The following is a 17,968-nucleotide window of genomic DNA, read 5'->3' as shown; positions in this document are numbered from 1 at the left end:
GGTTCCTCTGCACATTCAAACAAAAAGAAAAGTTCGTCATCTGATAGTGGAACAGCTCTGTTTCAACCATTGTTCTGTGAGTCCTATTCAGGCATACAACCTGAGCGACCTCTAGCAGAATCCAAGACGTATGAACTACCTGCTAATGTTTAATTAAATTGGAAACAGGAACAGATGATTTCAATTATTTTATACATGTAGTTTCGTATACACTCTTAAAAATAAAGGCTCCTAAATAGTTCTTAGCTTGGATGTATGGTTCCAGGAAAAACCTTTTAATTACTTTAAAAAGGTTCTTTATCCTCATACGTTTTATTTACAGAAACAGTTCTTTGGAGAACCATCCACTGAAAGGTTCTTAAGGGAACTAAAGTGGGTCTTCTATGGAGTCTCTCCAAACATCCTTTTGGTTCCATCAGGCCCATTGATTCCACTGATGCCTTTGGTTCTTTAGAGACCCAAAAAAGTTCTTCTATGGAATCACTCCAAAAGAACTCTTAAAAATTCTGTATTTTGTGGTTGGAACTTGATTGATTGATCGATCAATTGATTGATTCATTAATTTATTGGAAAGATCCCTACAGATGATAAGTGAGAAAGCTTGTTTGATATCAACCCTGTGATTGATTTTTCATTCTTCTTTCTTTCATTCAATTCTTACAACTTCACTCCTTGTTTTTATAGTTATAGTATAAAATATCGTTTTTGTGTAATTTAAGGATTTAAACAATATAAATAATGCAAATGACCCAACAGTGAACAGTGAAGTTCAAAAGGTGCCATCCAGGTATGATTTTTTTTTTTTATTTCAACTGAACTACGAATGCTGACAAGTTTACTTCCCAAACTAAAAAATTATACTACTTACATATTTCTTGGCAGTGTTTGCTTTAGTGTTAAAAAATGCTTAATAGTTTTAATAAAAGCTATGGGCTTGGAGCTTTGTTTCTCATACATATGCAATTACATGTTATGTGATCTGTGACAGGTTTTCTTGACTGAGCCACGCCTGAACTGGATTGTCATGATAGGATGACTCCCTTTGAAAACATTTTCCTCACAGCCACAGAGTTGAATTCAGTACAAAAACTGAGCAATCCAACACTACTGTTCAAAAGTCAAGCTTGTTTCATTTCCAAAACCAGTAAACACAAAAACATATGTCAGACATAACAAATGTGAATTTATTTTTTTCCATGTTTTGACACAAGCAAAATAAGAATGAGGTATACTGTACAAAAAATATTTATTTACAAAACCATTAGATTCTTAAAGCTTAACAAAAGTGAAAAATTACATTTCTAAACTTGACTCAGCAGCTGTGCTAAGACAATAAAATATGATCATACTTTTATACCACAAACTACCAGTTATAGCAAAGGAGAAAGCTTTTCATTGTGGTTCCTTATCATATTCTGGGTAAAATGTAAATATATGTGTGTTAGAAACCAGTAACTTTGGCTCTTGCAATTGTCCATCAAGCCCTCATGAAGTCTGTTCAGAGTATTAGTGAGACAGTACTTGCTGGACATAAGACAGTAAACATGGGGGGCATAATCAGTTCTTGAGGCTCCAGAACTTTTCAGACGTAGTCCTTCGTGGATGGGGCAGAGGTTTGAGAACGAGCAGCATTGTATTTGGCTGTGTATGAGCCCTTCTCATTGGGTGGGCAGCTAGAGCACAGCAGACCTCCTCCGATGATCAACAGAGCAGCAGCCCCCCAGCCGATGAACAGCGCCGCCCCCAGCTCCCTCTTCTGTGCCTGGTTCAGCAAAGGGTTGTAGAAGTCCTGGATGATGGTTTGGGCAGTCCAGCACACAGGGATCAAGCACAGCACCCCGGAAATGATGAAAACCACGCCTGCTGTCACAGCAACCTTTGCCTTGGACCTCTCGTCTTCCACACAGTTGGTGCATTTCCCTCCAGCCATAGCCAGGAAAATACCCATGAGGCCCACCACAATGGAGATGATGGTGAGGGCCCGTGCGGCCTGGAGGTCTGAGCTAAGGGCCAGCATGGAGTCGTAGACCTTACACTGCATCTGCCCAGTGCTCTGCACCACGCAGCTCATCCAGATGCCTTCCCATGTTATCTGCGAAGTGACGATGTTGCTGCCAATGAAGGCTGTGACCCTCCACATAGGAAGAGCGCAGGTGATGATAACACCGATCCAGCCGATGATGCCAAGGGCAGCGCCCAGCATCTGTAGCCCAACAGACACCATCTTGTTTCTGACGCCTTTTGTTGCTTCTCTTGCTGTTGAAGTGGCTCTTTGTGGTCTTCTTGCACAAATACAGCACACAGTGTGAAAGCAGTCTCTATAAGAGAACCTGCTGGGGGGTGGGGCTTGTGACACAGGCACTACCTCATAACCTGCTCTGCTGGTTTGGTTGTTTCATCTTGTTCCTCTGAGGACTGTCTCCTATGAGATTGTGACTCACCATGTCTACGTCTCACAAACAAAAACAGAATTTGGCCTTATATAGTCACATCCTCCTGAACTGGTGATGGTTTTGCTTCAAAAATCAAATTTGTAGATACACATACGTCATGCTTTGATTTTAACAAATGTTTTTGATACATTTGATAGGTACTATTTGTTTTCACTTAAATGAAGGAAATTACCAGAAAATGACTGATATTCCATATGGAAAGTACACGATGCTGTACAGTTTGTCAAGTGAGGGAGTGGTTTTGGGGAAATAATATAACCAAGTGGTGTGCAGCTGTCATCAACTGCAAGAAGGATGGATATAGTACTCCTTGTTGTCTTCCTAGTTTGCAATCAATTTTTTGGTGTATCAGTGATTACACGAAACTATATCTAAGCGATTTTTCTTTGCTACTGTCCTGTGTAGCTGATTGCGTAAGAAGCATTTCAAATCATTTTTCAAGATCGACCTGTTATTCTCAAGTTGAGAGCTCTTTTCAGAAGGTTAAGTCTTTCTTCCCAGGTCTGCTTGAAAGGGTGCCAGTGTGAACAGGTGGAGCCATTAGCTGAAGAACTGGCTTTATGCAGTGTGCTAAAGAAAACAGCAGGTAGTAAGAAGTAGTGTCTTTGTTGTGACTTTGTTTCTTAGTTCAGAATACAGTGTCTTATTTTTATAGTTCAGATACTGGGGACATATTTCACAAAAGCAACACATACTGAACTATATGTTGAACTGCTAGTTTTTTCACAAGGTATTCTAATTACATCTTTGCCCTGGGACAACTGCACTCCTCATTTTCATAAAGTCAGGAGACATATAACTTAACTCTCTTGACATCAGTGTGGAAAAGACTTATAGTTTCCCCCATTAATGTCCATTATATGTTCCTGACATTATATAAATGGTCAGTGTGACGGTGTGACTTTGTTAATAGGGTTAAAAAAGTTAATAAAAGTGTACAACATGGCTTAAAAGAGAAGGCTAGAGTTGGATGACAAAGCATAAGCAGATCCAGGAAAGTCAGAAACTAGGTAATCACACTCTCAGAATGTGTAGCATTTTCTGTTTTTGCCTTCATGCAGCTCAATGATGTCGTAATGTAATGATTAACAAGGCAGCAATTTTTACACACTCAGGAAATGAATTCAAAGCTAATGGTCACATTTGCATGCCACCCATTTTCTTTGTATTAGTTCAAGCTTGTGTGGTGGACTTTGTGGGGAAGGAACAGGTGGAAAAAAAACGGTACACGCCTGAGGTGGTTGAACCAGTTTGCGAATATGCGACAGGTAAATGTTGGCTCGAGGTGTGTTCCTGACTGAACAGAGAGTTTCAAGATCCAGTCATACAAGGTCCTAGACTATTTCCGAGGATTTCTTTCTTAATACCGAAGAGCGAATGATTTATCATAGTGGGTGTGGTTGTAGTACTGTTGTTGTTATCCTAAAATGGTTGACACCAAAGCATGTGAATATTCGTCAGCATTTGATTGATAATACAGATCAAATCAGTTCAACATTCACCTTCATGTTGTACGTTATGACACGGACATAAATAGAACATGTCTTGGTAAACAAATCTGAACACTGCTTGGATTACTAATATTGTGGCATCGGTGTAGAGCAAAACACATAGGAGGTCATGTTTCTGCTGCAAGTAGTGCTCCTTTTTTTGAAACACCATAAGAAATACACATACAAAGCACCGAACTTACAAGGGAGGTCACCGCAAGCTTTAGACTTCAACCATGTGGTGACCAATTCCCAAAACAAAACATCCACACCCTCCAACACAGAAAAACACAATAAATATGTACACATACCTTTAAACTAATGAAAAGAGACATGAACAATATAAATGTCACTTTTTACAGGGAGCGAGTGACTCTCATGAGCCTCTATGCATGGCCCTCTGCATGGTCACATCTCCTGAGCCTCTACAGCAGCACGAACCAGTAGCAGGACACTACAAATAATAACAGTAATGATAAACTTTTACTTATAGCACATTATACTAGTGTCAGCTCTAACTGCTTCATAAACAAGTGATAAAATTCAACAGTAACAGTAATAAACAAGAAAATAAATGTAAAATAACTGAATAAAAAAATACAATAAAAACAAAGAGAACAGCGTAAATAAAATGAAAAAAGACAAATACACCATAATTCAATTGTTAAACCTTCACTATTTGGGCGATTTGGAGACCTCTCTGGTGTAACTGCATGCACATATACATAAAATTTCACATTTCATCACAAAGTCTGGCATCACAGCATCTTGGCATTTGTGGCTTTTTCTGCCATTTTTCAAACTACAACCCCAATTCCAAAAAAGTTTGGACACTGTGTAAAATGTAAATGAATGTAAATAAAAGCAAAATGCAATGATTTGCAAATCTCATAGATCCATATTTTATTCACAATAGACCACAGAACACATATCAGATGTTGAAAGTGAGACATTTTACCATTTCATGAAAAACATTAATTCATTTAGAACTTGATGGCAGCAACGCATCTCAAAAAAGTTGGAACAGAGCTACTATTGTCTACCATGGTGTAGCATCCCCTCTTCTTTTAACAACAGTCTGTAACCGTCTGGGAAGTGAGGAGACCAATTACTGGAGTTTTGGGAGAGGAATGTTGTCCCATTTTTTGTCTGATGTAGGATTCTAGCTGCTCAACAGTCCTGGGCCTCTTTGCTGTATTTTTCATTTCATGATGTGCCAAATGTTTTCTGTTGGTAAAGGTCTGGACTGCAGGTAGGCCAGTTCAGCACCCCGACTCTTCTTCTGCGAAGCCATGCTGTTGTGATGGATGCAGTATGTGGTTTAGCATTGTCTTGCTGAAATATGCAAGGCCTTCCCTGAAAAAGACATTGTCTAGATGGCAGCATATGTTGCCAAAACCTGTATATTTTGTTCAGCATTAATGTTGCCTTCACAGATGTGCAAGACCCTTATGCCATGTGCACTAATGTTCCACCATACTATCATGGATGCTGGCTTTTGAACTGTGTGCTAATAACAAGCTGGGAGGTCTTTAGATTTTATTTCAAATTTTGATTCACTGGACCACAGGACACTTTTCCATTTTGCCTCAGTCAATTTTAAATGAGCTTGGGCCCAGAGAAGTTGGCGGCGCTTCTGGATCCTGTTTATATATAGTTTCTTCTTTGCATGATACAGCTTTCACTTGCTTTTGCGGATTGCATGGCGATCTGTGTTCACAGACAATGATTTCTGGAAGTGTTCCCGAGCCCATGCAGTGATTTCTTGTACAGAATCATGCCTGTTTTCAGTGTAGTGCCGCCTGAGGGCCGAAGGTCACGAGCATCCATTATTGACTTTTGATTATATTATGTAATGTAGATGGGTGGATATCCATAGTCTTTGCAATTTTAAGTTGAGGAACATTTTTATGAAATTGTTCCACAATTTTTAGACACAGTTTTTCGCAGACTGGTGAACCTCTGCCTGTCTTAGCTTCTGAGAGACTCTGCCTCTCTAAAATGCTCTTTTTATATCCAGTCATGTGAGTTAGTTGCAAATTGCTCCTCCAGCTGTTTTTTTTTTTTATTTTATTATTATTACCACTTACTTTTCCAGCCTGTTGTTGCCCCTGTCCCAACTTTTTTGAGATGCATTGCTGCCATCAAGTTCTAAACGAGTTAATGTTTTTCAGGATATGGTAAAATGTCTCACTTTCAACATCTGATATGTGTTCTGTGTTTTATTTTGAATAAAATATGGGTCTATGAGATTTGTAAATCATTGCATTCTGTTTTTATTCACATTCATTTACATTTTACACAGCGTCCCAACTTTTTTGGAATTGGGGATGTATTTTGGGCTGCGCCTGAAGGATACACCAGCCGCATCCTTCAGGTTCTCAGAAAAGAAGACTGTATTTTTCGGCTTCATTCAAAGGATCCTATGAAACGGGACAGCCTTCAGGAATGTAATGGCTGAAAAATGCAGCCTTCCTTGGCTGCATCCTTGCCTGTGAGACACAGCTTCTTTGCAGCACTGGCATAGGAGCCTGGGGTCATTAGGTCTATTTTTTTGACCTGTAATGTTGAAAATGGTAAAATAGTGGTAAATTAAAAAAAAAAAGGTTTCTTTGGAAACTATTTTGCCTTAGGTCACCCTGCATGTACCACTCTGTTATGAATGGATTTTTAAAAAGTTTTAGGCCAAAGCCTTATCACAGAACTGTCATAAAACAATGAGTCTCATTCACCAACTGTTCTTAAGAAGAATTTTCTTCTTACAGCCCACTTACATAGTTTTTAGAAAGATTCTGGCATTCACAAATGTTTTCTTATTTAGAATCTAAACACACTCAAGAGCACAAAGGTGTGAACAATTCTGCAGTTCAAGAATGTCATGAATCTGACATAGACTTTTTCTTTGAACCTTTCTCAAGAACAAATTTAAGAAGAAACTTAGGAGGATATTGGTGAATGAGGCAAATTCATAGCCATTTCATATAATAGCCCTCTGAAAGGGAGATTTTAAAGGCAAAAACATTTTGTATTATCTGTTTATTATGAAAATGAAATGGTTCTGCAAAAAATCTAATTTACCCGAAATGTACTTATGCCAAGACATGTTTGCTTCTTTAGTTTTGTACTGTATGTCTGAGGCTGACTGAGCTAACAAGGTATCTAAGTCTGTGTCTCCCAGAATCTATAGAGGTGACAGACTTCTACACTAGCCTCATAGCTCCAGTGCAAAACTAAGGAAGCAAACTTCAGAAACTAAACATGTCATGGTTCATTATTTACATTTGGAGTACATTTTCAGTAAATCATTTCTTTAAATGGACACCCAGATGTGTTTACACATCAATATGTTGTTGTCAACACATCTGTTTTAGGAGTGCATGCCTCAACAATACATTCACCACTCACCATACTACAACCTACTGACATTTACTCAGTTCCTTCTTTTTGAGAGGCCAGTCAGAGATGCTGTTTGTTTTCTGAACAGATGTTATGGCTATGCAACTAATCCATAGAGGAACTTTTAATTCCTTTTACATACTTCTACACAACTGTGCTAAATGTTGTGGAAATCATGCCACTAGCATAGACATTTTAGGACAGTTCCAAGTGCCAAGCCAAAACAAACTCATACACCTAGGCGTATTCCTTTTCAGGTAATATAATAGTATAATACTATCATAATTCCTGTGTAAACCAGCAGGAACAGTTTTCTCTACATGTCTGAACAAGCATTTGCATGACATCTTATCTTTCAATTGGGCCTAATTTTCTTGGAGCGCACTATTGTTATTACAATGACAGTGTTATGCTCTGATAAATCACTACCTCACCCTTTTTAATTGCTGATCAACATTTATTGTGCTTTGTAATAGGTTTCAGATAAATTTACCCTATTTAACAACTTTGCAGACCCTACAAATTACTACAAAGTGGAAAAAGGACAGGTGGCATGGACACAGATATTATGATAAAGACAAAATACATCCCATATTGATACGAGTATCTGGAAAACTAGATGAGAATAAAACATATTCAGAGAGTATGATAAAGATTTGAGATCAGTATAGTTTACTTTGAGTAGAAAATCTGCTGTCTTCCCAATTCTAATCAGGAGTCTTTATCATTAACTGATACACTGAATCAAGTGTTAGCAGAGGGGATCCCATAGGGCCTTATAGGCTTTCAGAGAAGGCCTAATTGTTTCAGGGAACTAGAAAATAAATGTATTTTCATTCAATAGAATTATACTTGTATTTAAACTCTGCAGGTTTCATTTTTTAGGGTGTGGATGAAAACATCCAGCAAAAAAAGTAACAATCAGGATCTGTTTTTCTCCGTGGCAACTAGGTATTTATAGGTAAGCAAGCTTTTCTATTGGTTAGGACTTCAAGATTTGAAAAGAAGGCCAAATTCAGGTTAACCATCAGCATAATAACAAAGTGACAAATGAACCAATCATGTTTTGATTTCCAAGTGGGACCAATTTCCTGAGAAAAAAAGTCACTCTTGGCTTTCTGGAAGTCCTATATACGTCACTGACTGACGAGTAGCAGCCTAATCAATGGGTTTGATAGAAACGGAACACAGTAGTGGCAGCTGTATGGCAGTCTCTTTACTGAGTCGATGCTACGAGGTAAAATATATGCTAATATGCCTGTCACAAGCTTCAAGTAAAACCTCTTGTCCTCAAGAAACTTGAACTATCTGTGTTTATTCTTGAATGTCCAAAAAACTTCATGCAAATTGCCTTTAGCTTAGTGCTAACAACCTACTAGGAACACCAGCAGAAGTCATCGCAGAGGTGGGATTTTTTCTTCATGTTTTGACAGCGCTTTGACATTTATATCCCAAAATAAAGGCCTAGCTCTAATAGTCATGGTTTGCCACTGAATGTTAAACAGTGAATTCAGACCAATGAGACTGTAAAGTGAGTAACACTGCTGGAGTCAACATGACGACAAATACATACCAGCCAATTCAACGGCAGTTGCACGGTAATGCACCAATTACTGGGGGAAGGGAGTGTGTGATGTTCTGCCTTGATTCCTTTAGACTCAAAAGACTTTACATGATTTTTTTTTTCACTTTTCAGATGAAAAAGAACAGCAACAGGGCTGCTTTAAAACATAATGTTGCTGCTTCTTTTGCGGTACATGTGTTTCTAACGTAAGACATGAAGTAAAACCTCCTGTAGTCCCATAGACTTCCACAGGCACATTGTTTGAAAATATTAAAAGAGTCTTGTAACTGCAAGCGTAAACCTCTTCATCAAGAGCACGTCCTCAGATTACTGTGTGAATTATGTTAAAAAAATTCACTGAAAATATTCTTCACAGCTAGTATCCTGGCTATATTTGCTCACTAGCTTCAGATACCTGCAGTCCTGCACCTGAGAACATGAAAGAGAATATTCACAGAGCAGTAAAACAGTCCCACTCCAGTAATAAGATCTTTATCATGTTTGATCCAAACATGGAAATAATCTCAAAACTGTTGTAAAAAATTGATCAATTGCAGTCAAAGTATTTATGAGAGTTTAAAAAGCAACTTTGCTGTCCTGACAATTTGTCTGATGCATCTTACGATGGAAGCATTCAAAATGTAAACAAACAAACAAGAAAAAAGAAAATTGTTGGTCTACTCATTTAAAGGGGAATTTCACTGTTTTCAAAATTTCTGCATAATTGAATTGTTTATATGTAAACAGTCATTCAGAGTGGTTTGATGTGAAATAGTGCACTGTAGAGAAACTTACTGACTCTGATTTCTTTAAAGTGGAGGTCACAGAAACCAGGGTTTGTGATTTATACAATTCAAATATAGCCATTTTATTTATTATCCAAAATGAATAATAAAAAAATAAAAGGGGATTTACATCGATTTTTCAAAATTTCTTCAGAATTTAATCACACAGATGAAAACTAAGTCACTGAGAGGGTTTTGGTGTAAAATATTCTAGAAAAAGAGATTTCTTTACAGTGGTGGTCATAGGAACTGGAGATTACAATGTCTACCACAGACACAAATACAGCCATTTCATTTACTATCCAAAACTACCAGTGACCAGGTTTTATATGATAATGTTAAAATAGTGGTGAGTTTTCTTTGGTGACTATTTTGACTTACAACACCCTGCATGTATCACTCTGCCATGAATATCTTGTAGCACTCACTGCTATTAAAAGAGACACTGCTTTCATGGTTCCCGTCTGTTGCCAGCCAAAGCCACGCCATACACAAATGAAGTTTTTCTCTTTTCTAGCAACTTATTCTCTAACCCAGCTTACGTCTCTTACAGCGCTCTCTCTCTCTCTCTCTCTCTCTCTCTCTCTCTCTCTCTCTCTCTCTCTACACATACACACATATAAACACACAACCCTGGGGCGGTTCCTAGTCCCTCCCCTTCCAATCAGAGTCAGCAAAATGAACCAAGTGCTATAAATACTGGAGAACACATAACCTACTACTAACATGCCAAAACATTTCTTGAATAAGTAATTTATAAAAAAAAAAATTAAATGCTATACAGTTTTGACTCTGTAAGTTTCTCTACAATGGAGGATTTCACATCAAACCACTCTGAATGACTTAATAATTGAATTATAAAGTCATTTTGAAAATTATGTGGCAAAACCATATCTCAAAGCTATGGTAAAATATGGTACTAAGACTGCCAGATACGGAACAGTTTCTTTCCTCATGCCATCACCTTCATAAATAGCTGACCAGTAATATCAACTGCTGGACCACAACATGTCCCTACATAATCTATATGTTGCTTGTATATTGTGTATTGTCTATAAATAATATGTCAGTTGTCTGTATATTACTTGTCTGTATATAGTCTGCATATTGCTTGTATACTGTGTAGATTGTATGTTGTGTATTGTTGGTAAATTATTTGTACATTATATATTGCATTTAATCCTAGAGATACCAAAGACTGGAACCAAATTCCTTGTGTGTTTTCAACATACTTTTCCAATAAATCTGATTCTGAGATGTATTCCCTGCTGAAACAAATTATAGAAACCGTTAAAGGTTTCTGTTGGTTCCTAATGGTGTCCAATAGTCTTTAATAGTATTTTGTGTTTTCCTTATGGGTTGATATCACAGTGTTAAGGATTCTAATGGTTTAACAGTTGTTCTGTAGAAACAGCAAGGTTGTGGCCGGTCTTTTACACTGACTGGAGAACAACTGTAACTATCAACCCCAGACTGGTCACACTTTTTCCTACTCTGTCAGGTACACTATCGCCTTCACCGCTCACACACACACACAGACACACCCTCACTGTTTGTGCACTCTACCTGCTCCGCGCACAGCCAGTATTACTGCCTCTCTGCATATCTACCCCGCTCACTGCACGCGCGTTGCGGAGAGTATCGAACACGTACGCCGTTAAAGGTTTCTGTTGGTTCCTAATGGTGTCCAATAGTCTTTAGTATTTTGTGTTTTCCTGATGGGTTGATATCACAGTGTAAAGGATTCTAATGGTTTAACAGTTGTTCTGAAACTGGTTCCAGAGGCATCTGATGGTTTCCTAATGGAATCTGAAGGTGTCCTACAGGAAACTAGTAGTCTGTAATGGTAACCATTAAGCCAGTTCCAATGAAAAAAGCAAAACATCAGGTTTTAATCCTAATGGTTTTCATGATCTGTTTTCTGCAGGGTTGTTGCAGGGTTGTAAATGTATTCAAAGGCCCAATCCCATTTCACCTCTTGCCCCTACCACTTAGCCTTTACCCCTCCATTTTGCACGTTCACACCTGGGGCAGGGTGTCCTGATGTTTGTTTCTTCATAACAAGTATAAAAAATCACTAGCAGTACACTGATGTCTTGGTAGCTAGCTAGCTAAATTTCCTGTTCCACCTTAAATGGTGCAGCAGTTCCATTCTGGCAGCTTAGGTGTCAGAACTGCTGCCCCATTTAAGGTGGAACAGGAAAATTTGAACAAGAAGCTGGCGAATAGCAGCTTCAGCCTTATATCACCAAAAAATTGGAGATGGGCAATACCAAATAATTGTCGTATCCCCCTCTTTGAAGGCATATGATTCCCTAAATTTAACTAAAGACCAGCAGTGAGGTTGCTGAACTTTACCCTCCTCTGCTATCACTGCAGACTGGCAGGGTCGCCTACAGAGCAGCGCTAGTAGCCTGTTAATGAAGTAATGTTCTTTATTTGAGGGTTGTCCCATTTTATAGGGGAAGATTTCAACCACTACCCCTTAACTTCATCCCAAGGGGCAAGGTGACACACGAAAACAAAGGGGGTAAAAATAAGAAATGGGGTTGGCCCTATATAATTCTGAACACGTCACTTTTTATGTATTGTAATGGAATACATTACTGAACACATTCAGGACAGTGTATTCAGTATTCAGCCCTCACTACCGTTTGTCCAGTACTGTTTATTGTACACTTTTTGTACTTGAGCGCCAACGTGTGTCGACCGGAGGCCACTGACGGCCATGTTTCTCTCTCTCTTTGGAAACAGCAAGGTTGTGGCCGGTCTTTTACACTGACTGGAGAACAGCTGTAACTGTTAACCCCAGACTGGTCACACTTTTTCCTACTCTGTCAGGTACACTATCGCCTTCAGCGCTCACACACACACACAGACACACCCTCACTGTTTGTGTACTCTACCTGCTCCGCGCACAGCCGGTATTACTGCCTCTCTGCATATCTAGCCCGCTCACTGCACGCGCGTTGCGGAGAGTATCGAACACGTACGCATGCGCAGGAGCGACATGGCATCTGAGCAGACCAGCAGTCCAAACAGAAACTCGCCCGGCTGTTTCTTCCAGCTTTGGATGACGGAACAGAAACTGAGCAGAGACTGTGCTCTATGGGAGGGACGCGCTATCAGACTTCGATCTGATGTCACTAAACAGCGCCTAGCTCGTTATCAGCAGTGGATGTATGGTAAACACGGGCATTCAAAAGTCAAAGGTTGGCTGTGTTTAGAGGGGGAATCCACCGATTTTAATTATTTTCTCAGTTTCTGTGAAGTTAGAGGAGTTTGATGTGAAATGGTTCATTGTACAGAAACTTACCCACTCAAATTGCTTTACAGTGGTGGTTATAGGAGCCAGGGGTCCCAATGTCTACAACACAAATATAGCTATTTTATCTACTATCCAAAACAACTGGTGAACCTAAAAGTGTATTGAGTTTTTATGTGTAATGGTGATAATGGTAAACTACTGGTCAGTCTAAAAAGGGGGGTATTCTGCATTTACCTGTGTTTATCTCTACACCATGAATGGATTTTAACTTTTTTTCACATTTTTTAAAAATTTTACTCACACATTTAAAATCATTCTGAATGACTTTGTTTCCATCTTAAGGCAGAATATAATGCAGATATGTTGGAAAGTTGGTGTGATATTCTTTTAAGTGGCTTAGCTTTTTAAGAAACGTTTCAAATCTATCAATGCATACGGCTAAAAAGCAAGTTTTTATCACTTAATCCATATCAGTCTGTGTTATGGTCATGCAGGACTCATATTTGAATAAAAATGTGATTAAAACGGCTACTGTTTGATGTTCGTCCAAGGTGTAATTATACAAAATTTCTATAATTTAAAGTCAATCAGAACAAATTATACAGAGTTTTTCTTCATCATACAAAACTTTAAACCTTTCAGTGCTCTCTTTTTGCCACAATTGTATATGAACTCTCTCTCTCTTGCTCTTTCTCTATATTTATCATTATTAGTGTCTTGTACATGTTTTGTTAGAATGTCAAAGTTTGTTTATTGGTGTTTCCTGGATACAAAAGCAGATAGAAGTATAAGACACGACCAAGACTGCTGAAAAAGGAATCATTTTAATTTAGAAGTAAAACTGGTCCTGGGTCCCATTTCTAGGACCTCTGTGCTGTGAAGTAGCTTTATGTGATTTACAGTAAATACACAAAATACTAATTGTACCTTTCAACAGTAATATTATCTAAAAGACTGTTATTATGTAGACTTTTTCTAGCACAGTGGAACACAATAGGAACACATATTAAAGCTTTCAGCCTCCTGTTGTTTTGGACCTGCTCTAAGCCTCTTTTTTGTGCTGTATAATCTGTATTTACATTGTTACAATGACAAGCACTCAATGAACAATGCAAACAAACGATTTGATTACAATTACAATTGTATCTGTCTCTAGGCAATTAAAACAAATTTGTAGTACACAGAACCTGAATGTTATCAGATATTATACATGATAAATTGGTGTATAGTTTAAAAGTGAGAACATCAAACATTAGAAAATAAATAAGAAAGAGGCTGTTCTTGAGTTTCTTTCTGTAAGCTTACTGGGTGCAATACATCTATAAGCACATCAAGATAATGAATTGTTAGTGCCAAAACATGCATGTTTAATTTATGATTCAAGCTCGGTTATGCTAAATTCACCTGTTGCAAACATAATTGTCTTACCACTGTTATTTTAAGTGAAAGCTTTAGGTTGTGTCGCTGGTACACCGATTTGGGTGTGTATCCTACTGAATGGGCGATGACTGTAATGTCAATAATTTCAGCATTTTATGGAGAAAATGAAATTTGTATTGTTTGTTTTCCTGCAAATATAGTTCTAAGAAGTTTTCAAAAGGTTTTCTGTCCGCGTATGTGTATTTGAAGTTGTATGTAAAATTATTACTGTTCCACACTTTTTTTTAAATGAAACATAGTTTTAAAATGTACAGTCTGCTCCCCAGTCCATACATGGAAACCAAGCTGCCAGAACAGCACATTTTAAATTAATTGTTTTTGTGATGTGATGAAATCTGATGCATTTAAATGCATGCACATCTTTTCAGCCAGCAACAGTTTAGCTCCACCCATTCATGCTGAAGTTATAAGGAGCATTTCAGCCTGGACTGCTTTTTTTAATGAGGCACAATACAGGGTGGCCACTCAGAACAAAGATCATTTAGGCATATTAAAGGCATACAATCAAAAACAGCCTGTTTATTTCTAAGGCAAAGAATTAGGTTGGAAGATGGTCTTGTAAAAATGAATTGAATTGAAACGACTTAGTACTTAAACCCACACAAACATCATAAGTGGACCTCTGAGAAAAAAAAAAAAATGAAAGGGCCCTTAAAATTATGTACATGTTCACAATATTGCAAGGCATTGATCTGTTCACTGAATTGTCATTAAGAACTATAAGCTGGCTGATAATTATTCCTAAATATATTTTACTGCAGACTGTATATAAACTGCAAATTGTGTTTGCAATAATATCTGATATTTCTTTCATTAATAAAAGCACACTGTTCTTTGTGAGCACACTGTTTCAGAATAAAAATAGCTCATAATGCTCACCATTAATAGCATCCAACTCATTTAAGTAAGGCATTCAATGTAAAGAGAAACTTGCACATAATGGCTTGGATTCAGATTTCCCTCTTATTTACTGTGACTTTACTGACAGGGACAGATCCTAGATCAGTACTCCTACTCTGAGGAGCTTCATGAATATGGGCCAATACTGCTATTCATAGAAACATATTCATTATACTGCTAGTTTTTATGATCTATTAAATGCTCTCTTGATCTACACTTAGACTAGAATTACTAGTTGTTAAATAACAAACAATGAGTTTTATATTAGGTTAAAACGCACAAACACGAAACTGTGGTACATGTCATAAACATGTCTTTGTGATTTGTTACATCTTAAAGGCGCATCCTGTCTGGGATGGACAATGTTTATCCACTGTCAGGGCTGCTGTCAGTAATTTCCCATAATATGTCCTGCTTTGCAATACTACCACCCTTTCTGTTTGCTAACCATTAACATCAAGTTACAAGCCCAGCCTTGGCCATTCATTATTCTTCAGTTGGTTTCAATAAACAAGACATGTTGAAACTGTACAATGGGCGAAAAGGTAATTAAGAGATCTGCACTCTATTTATGAGGAAGGCCAGCCAATGTCGGGATCGCACCTTATCATCTGATGTCAGATCGTAGGTAGGTCAACCTTCATTTCTCTAAACATTATAAAGATTACAGAGGGCAGTTCCACTGAGCCAGAACAGACCGCCTTGTTTGAGTGCGACATGACATAGTGGATGCCTTCAAACATACTTAAGCACGCACCAGGACTACACTTGAGACTTCAACACCACTGACGTGAAGTGGTGAGCCTTTCAGAGGCAGAAGAGAACTTTCTTTCTTTCAAACTATCGCAGAGAAACTGAAAAACTATGTCTGCATTAGGCCTTGAGATAGTTGGAATAACTCTCTCGGTTCTTGGATGGATTCTCTCCATCGTGTGCTGTGCTCTTCCTATGTGGAGGGTCACCGCATTCATTGGAACCAACATCATCACGGCTCAGGTGTACTGGGAGGGCATCTGGATGAGCTGTGTGGTGCAGAGCACTGGACAGATGCAGTGTAAGTTCTATGATTCCATGCTGGCTCTTCCTCAGGACCTTCAGGCAGCTCGGGCGCTGACAGTAGTGGCCATTGTCCTGGGCGTCCTGGCACTTCTACTCTCCATGGTGGGGGCCAAGTGCACTAACTGCATCGAGGATGAGGGGTCGAAAGCCCGTGTGATGATTGCTTCTGGTGTCACCTTTATAACTGCCTCTATCACACAACTCATTCCCGTGTCCTGGTCGGCCAATACCATAGTTGTGGAATTCTACAGTCCGCTCGTGCCTGAGTCCCAGAAGATGGAAATAGGAGCCTCACTGTATCTGGGCTGGGCTGCTGCAGCCATGCTGCTGATAGGAGGCTCCATTTTGTGCTGCAGCTGTCCACCAAGAGAAAGCGACACAAAGTACAACCCGCCAACTCGAATGGCTTATTCAACCAACCGTTCAATGGCCCCCAGCTCGTACACCAGGAGAGACTATGTTTGAAAACATCACAACAGCATTTCAGCATTGTTCTGGTTATTTTTTTGTCTGCTGCCTCGGGGGAAGGACAGTCTAGCCATGTGAGCTCAGGTGACCAAAGCTGGGAATGTTTTACCTGGAGTTTGGCTATTACAGCCCAATACACAGACATTCTCAAGGACACTTTGAAGTGAATATTTATTCCTATTCTGAAGACTCTCTTTTTTTGTTTCCTAATCAAATCAGTAGCTGCTACCACTCCAATCTTGGTACAATATTTGATGAAAAAAGCGATATACATTCGAAAAAATAATTCACATAGTTTCTGATAGTAAATTAACAGAACATTAATCTGTTTTACATCCTCTTAACTTATTATTTGAAGTGTTTTCTTTTTAAGTTGAGTCATTTTTACAGTGTACTGTTTAAGATATGGTTGCACTGTATATCTTTGTATAAATTTAGAGTAGGTCAGTTGAAGTAGAATTTAGACTGACTATTTTGAATGTATTCACTCTTATGTTTGGTGTTACAGTGTCACAAGATGTTTTCACTTGTCATATTTGATTATTTTCTCTGATCTGCTACTTGTGTCATTGTGATTACAATCCACTGTAAAAAAGAGTAAATTCTCTTAATAGGTTTTTAAAGTAAGAGTCATTATTCAATCATGAAATGATGTTGAAATATCGCTGAACATCAACCTGCAGTTTTTATTATATTATAACGTGTCTATATTTCATTTTTATATCATACAAACTCATTTACCAGCAGATCTGCAGTGTAATATATCATGATCAATATATCACAATAAATGCATATACTATATTTGAGCATTTCCATTTTCAGATTAATAAAGGGGTAATGAAATGCTGTCTTGTTTCAAAAGTATACAATTTCTCTAAAATGTCGTGTCAATTTAAAACATATGAAAGAGAGAACATTATATATATGATGTTCTCAGCTACTTAACAATTCAGTCACACACTGAATTTAATGCCTTTAACCCCTTAATATGCCAGGTTAGTATATACTAAGGCTTATTATTCCATAACTATAGGGACTTCACTGCAATTTAGTTGAGCTGTTCTTAGGTTATAGAAGTGTGTAATAAAACTTTAGGCTTGCTGGTGGGCACTGGCCATTTAAGGGGTTAAATTTGGATTTTATTG

The 17,968-nt window shown here is 38.2% G+C and overlaps 2 protein-coding genes across 2 annotated transcripts; one reads left to right on the top strand and one right to left on the bottom strand.

Annotated features, from left to right (window-relative positions):
- Positions 1-1,159: 1,159 nt before the first annotated feature.
- cldnb (claudin b) lies at positions 1,160-2,294 on the bottom strand. The gene has a single exon (XM_036588615.1). The coding sequence runs from the start codon at positions 2,222-2,224 to the stop codon at positions 1,583-1,585; it is 642 nt and encodes a 213-aa protein (XP_036444508.1). The 5' UTR covers positions 2,225-2,294; the 3' UTR covers positions 1,160-1,582.
- Positions 2,295-15,859: 13,565 nt separating this feature from the next.
- cldnc (claudin c) lies at positions 15,860-17,624 on the top strand. The gene has a single exon (XM_036587866.1). It carries the CDS (start codon positions 16,161-16,163, stop codon positions 16,818-16,820), a length of 660 nt encoding a protein of 219 aa, XP_036443759.1. The 5' UTR covers positions 15,860-16,160; the 3' UTR covers positions 16,821-17,624.
- The last annotated feature ends 344 nt before the right edge of the window (positions 17,625-17,968 follow it).

The sequence above is a fragment of the Colossoma macropomum genome, unplaced genomic scaffold (assembly GCF_904425465.1).
Source record: "Colossoma macropomum unplaced genomic scaffold, Colossoma_macropomum, whole genome shotgun sequence".
Taxonomy (NCBI): domain Eukaryota; kingdom Metazoa; phylum Chordata; class Actinopteri; order Characiformes; family Serrasalmidae; genus Colossoma; species Colossoma macropomum.
Note: the sequence above shows the minus strand (reverse complement) of the source record. Positions and strands in the feature narration are given on the sequence as shown.

What these genes read in the sequence shown, in the direction of transcription:
- cldnb (XM_036588615.1), bottom strand. Translation starts at nt 2,224, where the DNA reads ATGGTGTCTGTTGGGCTACAGATGCTGGGCGCTGCCCTTGGCATCATC.
- cldnc (XM_036587866.1), top strand. Translation starts at nt 16,161, where the DNA reads ATGTCTGCATTAGGCCTTGAGATAGTTGGAATAACTCTCTCGGTTCTT.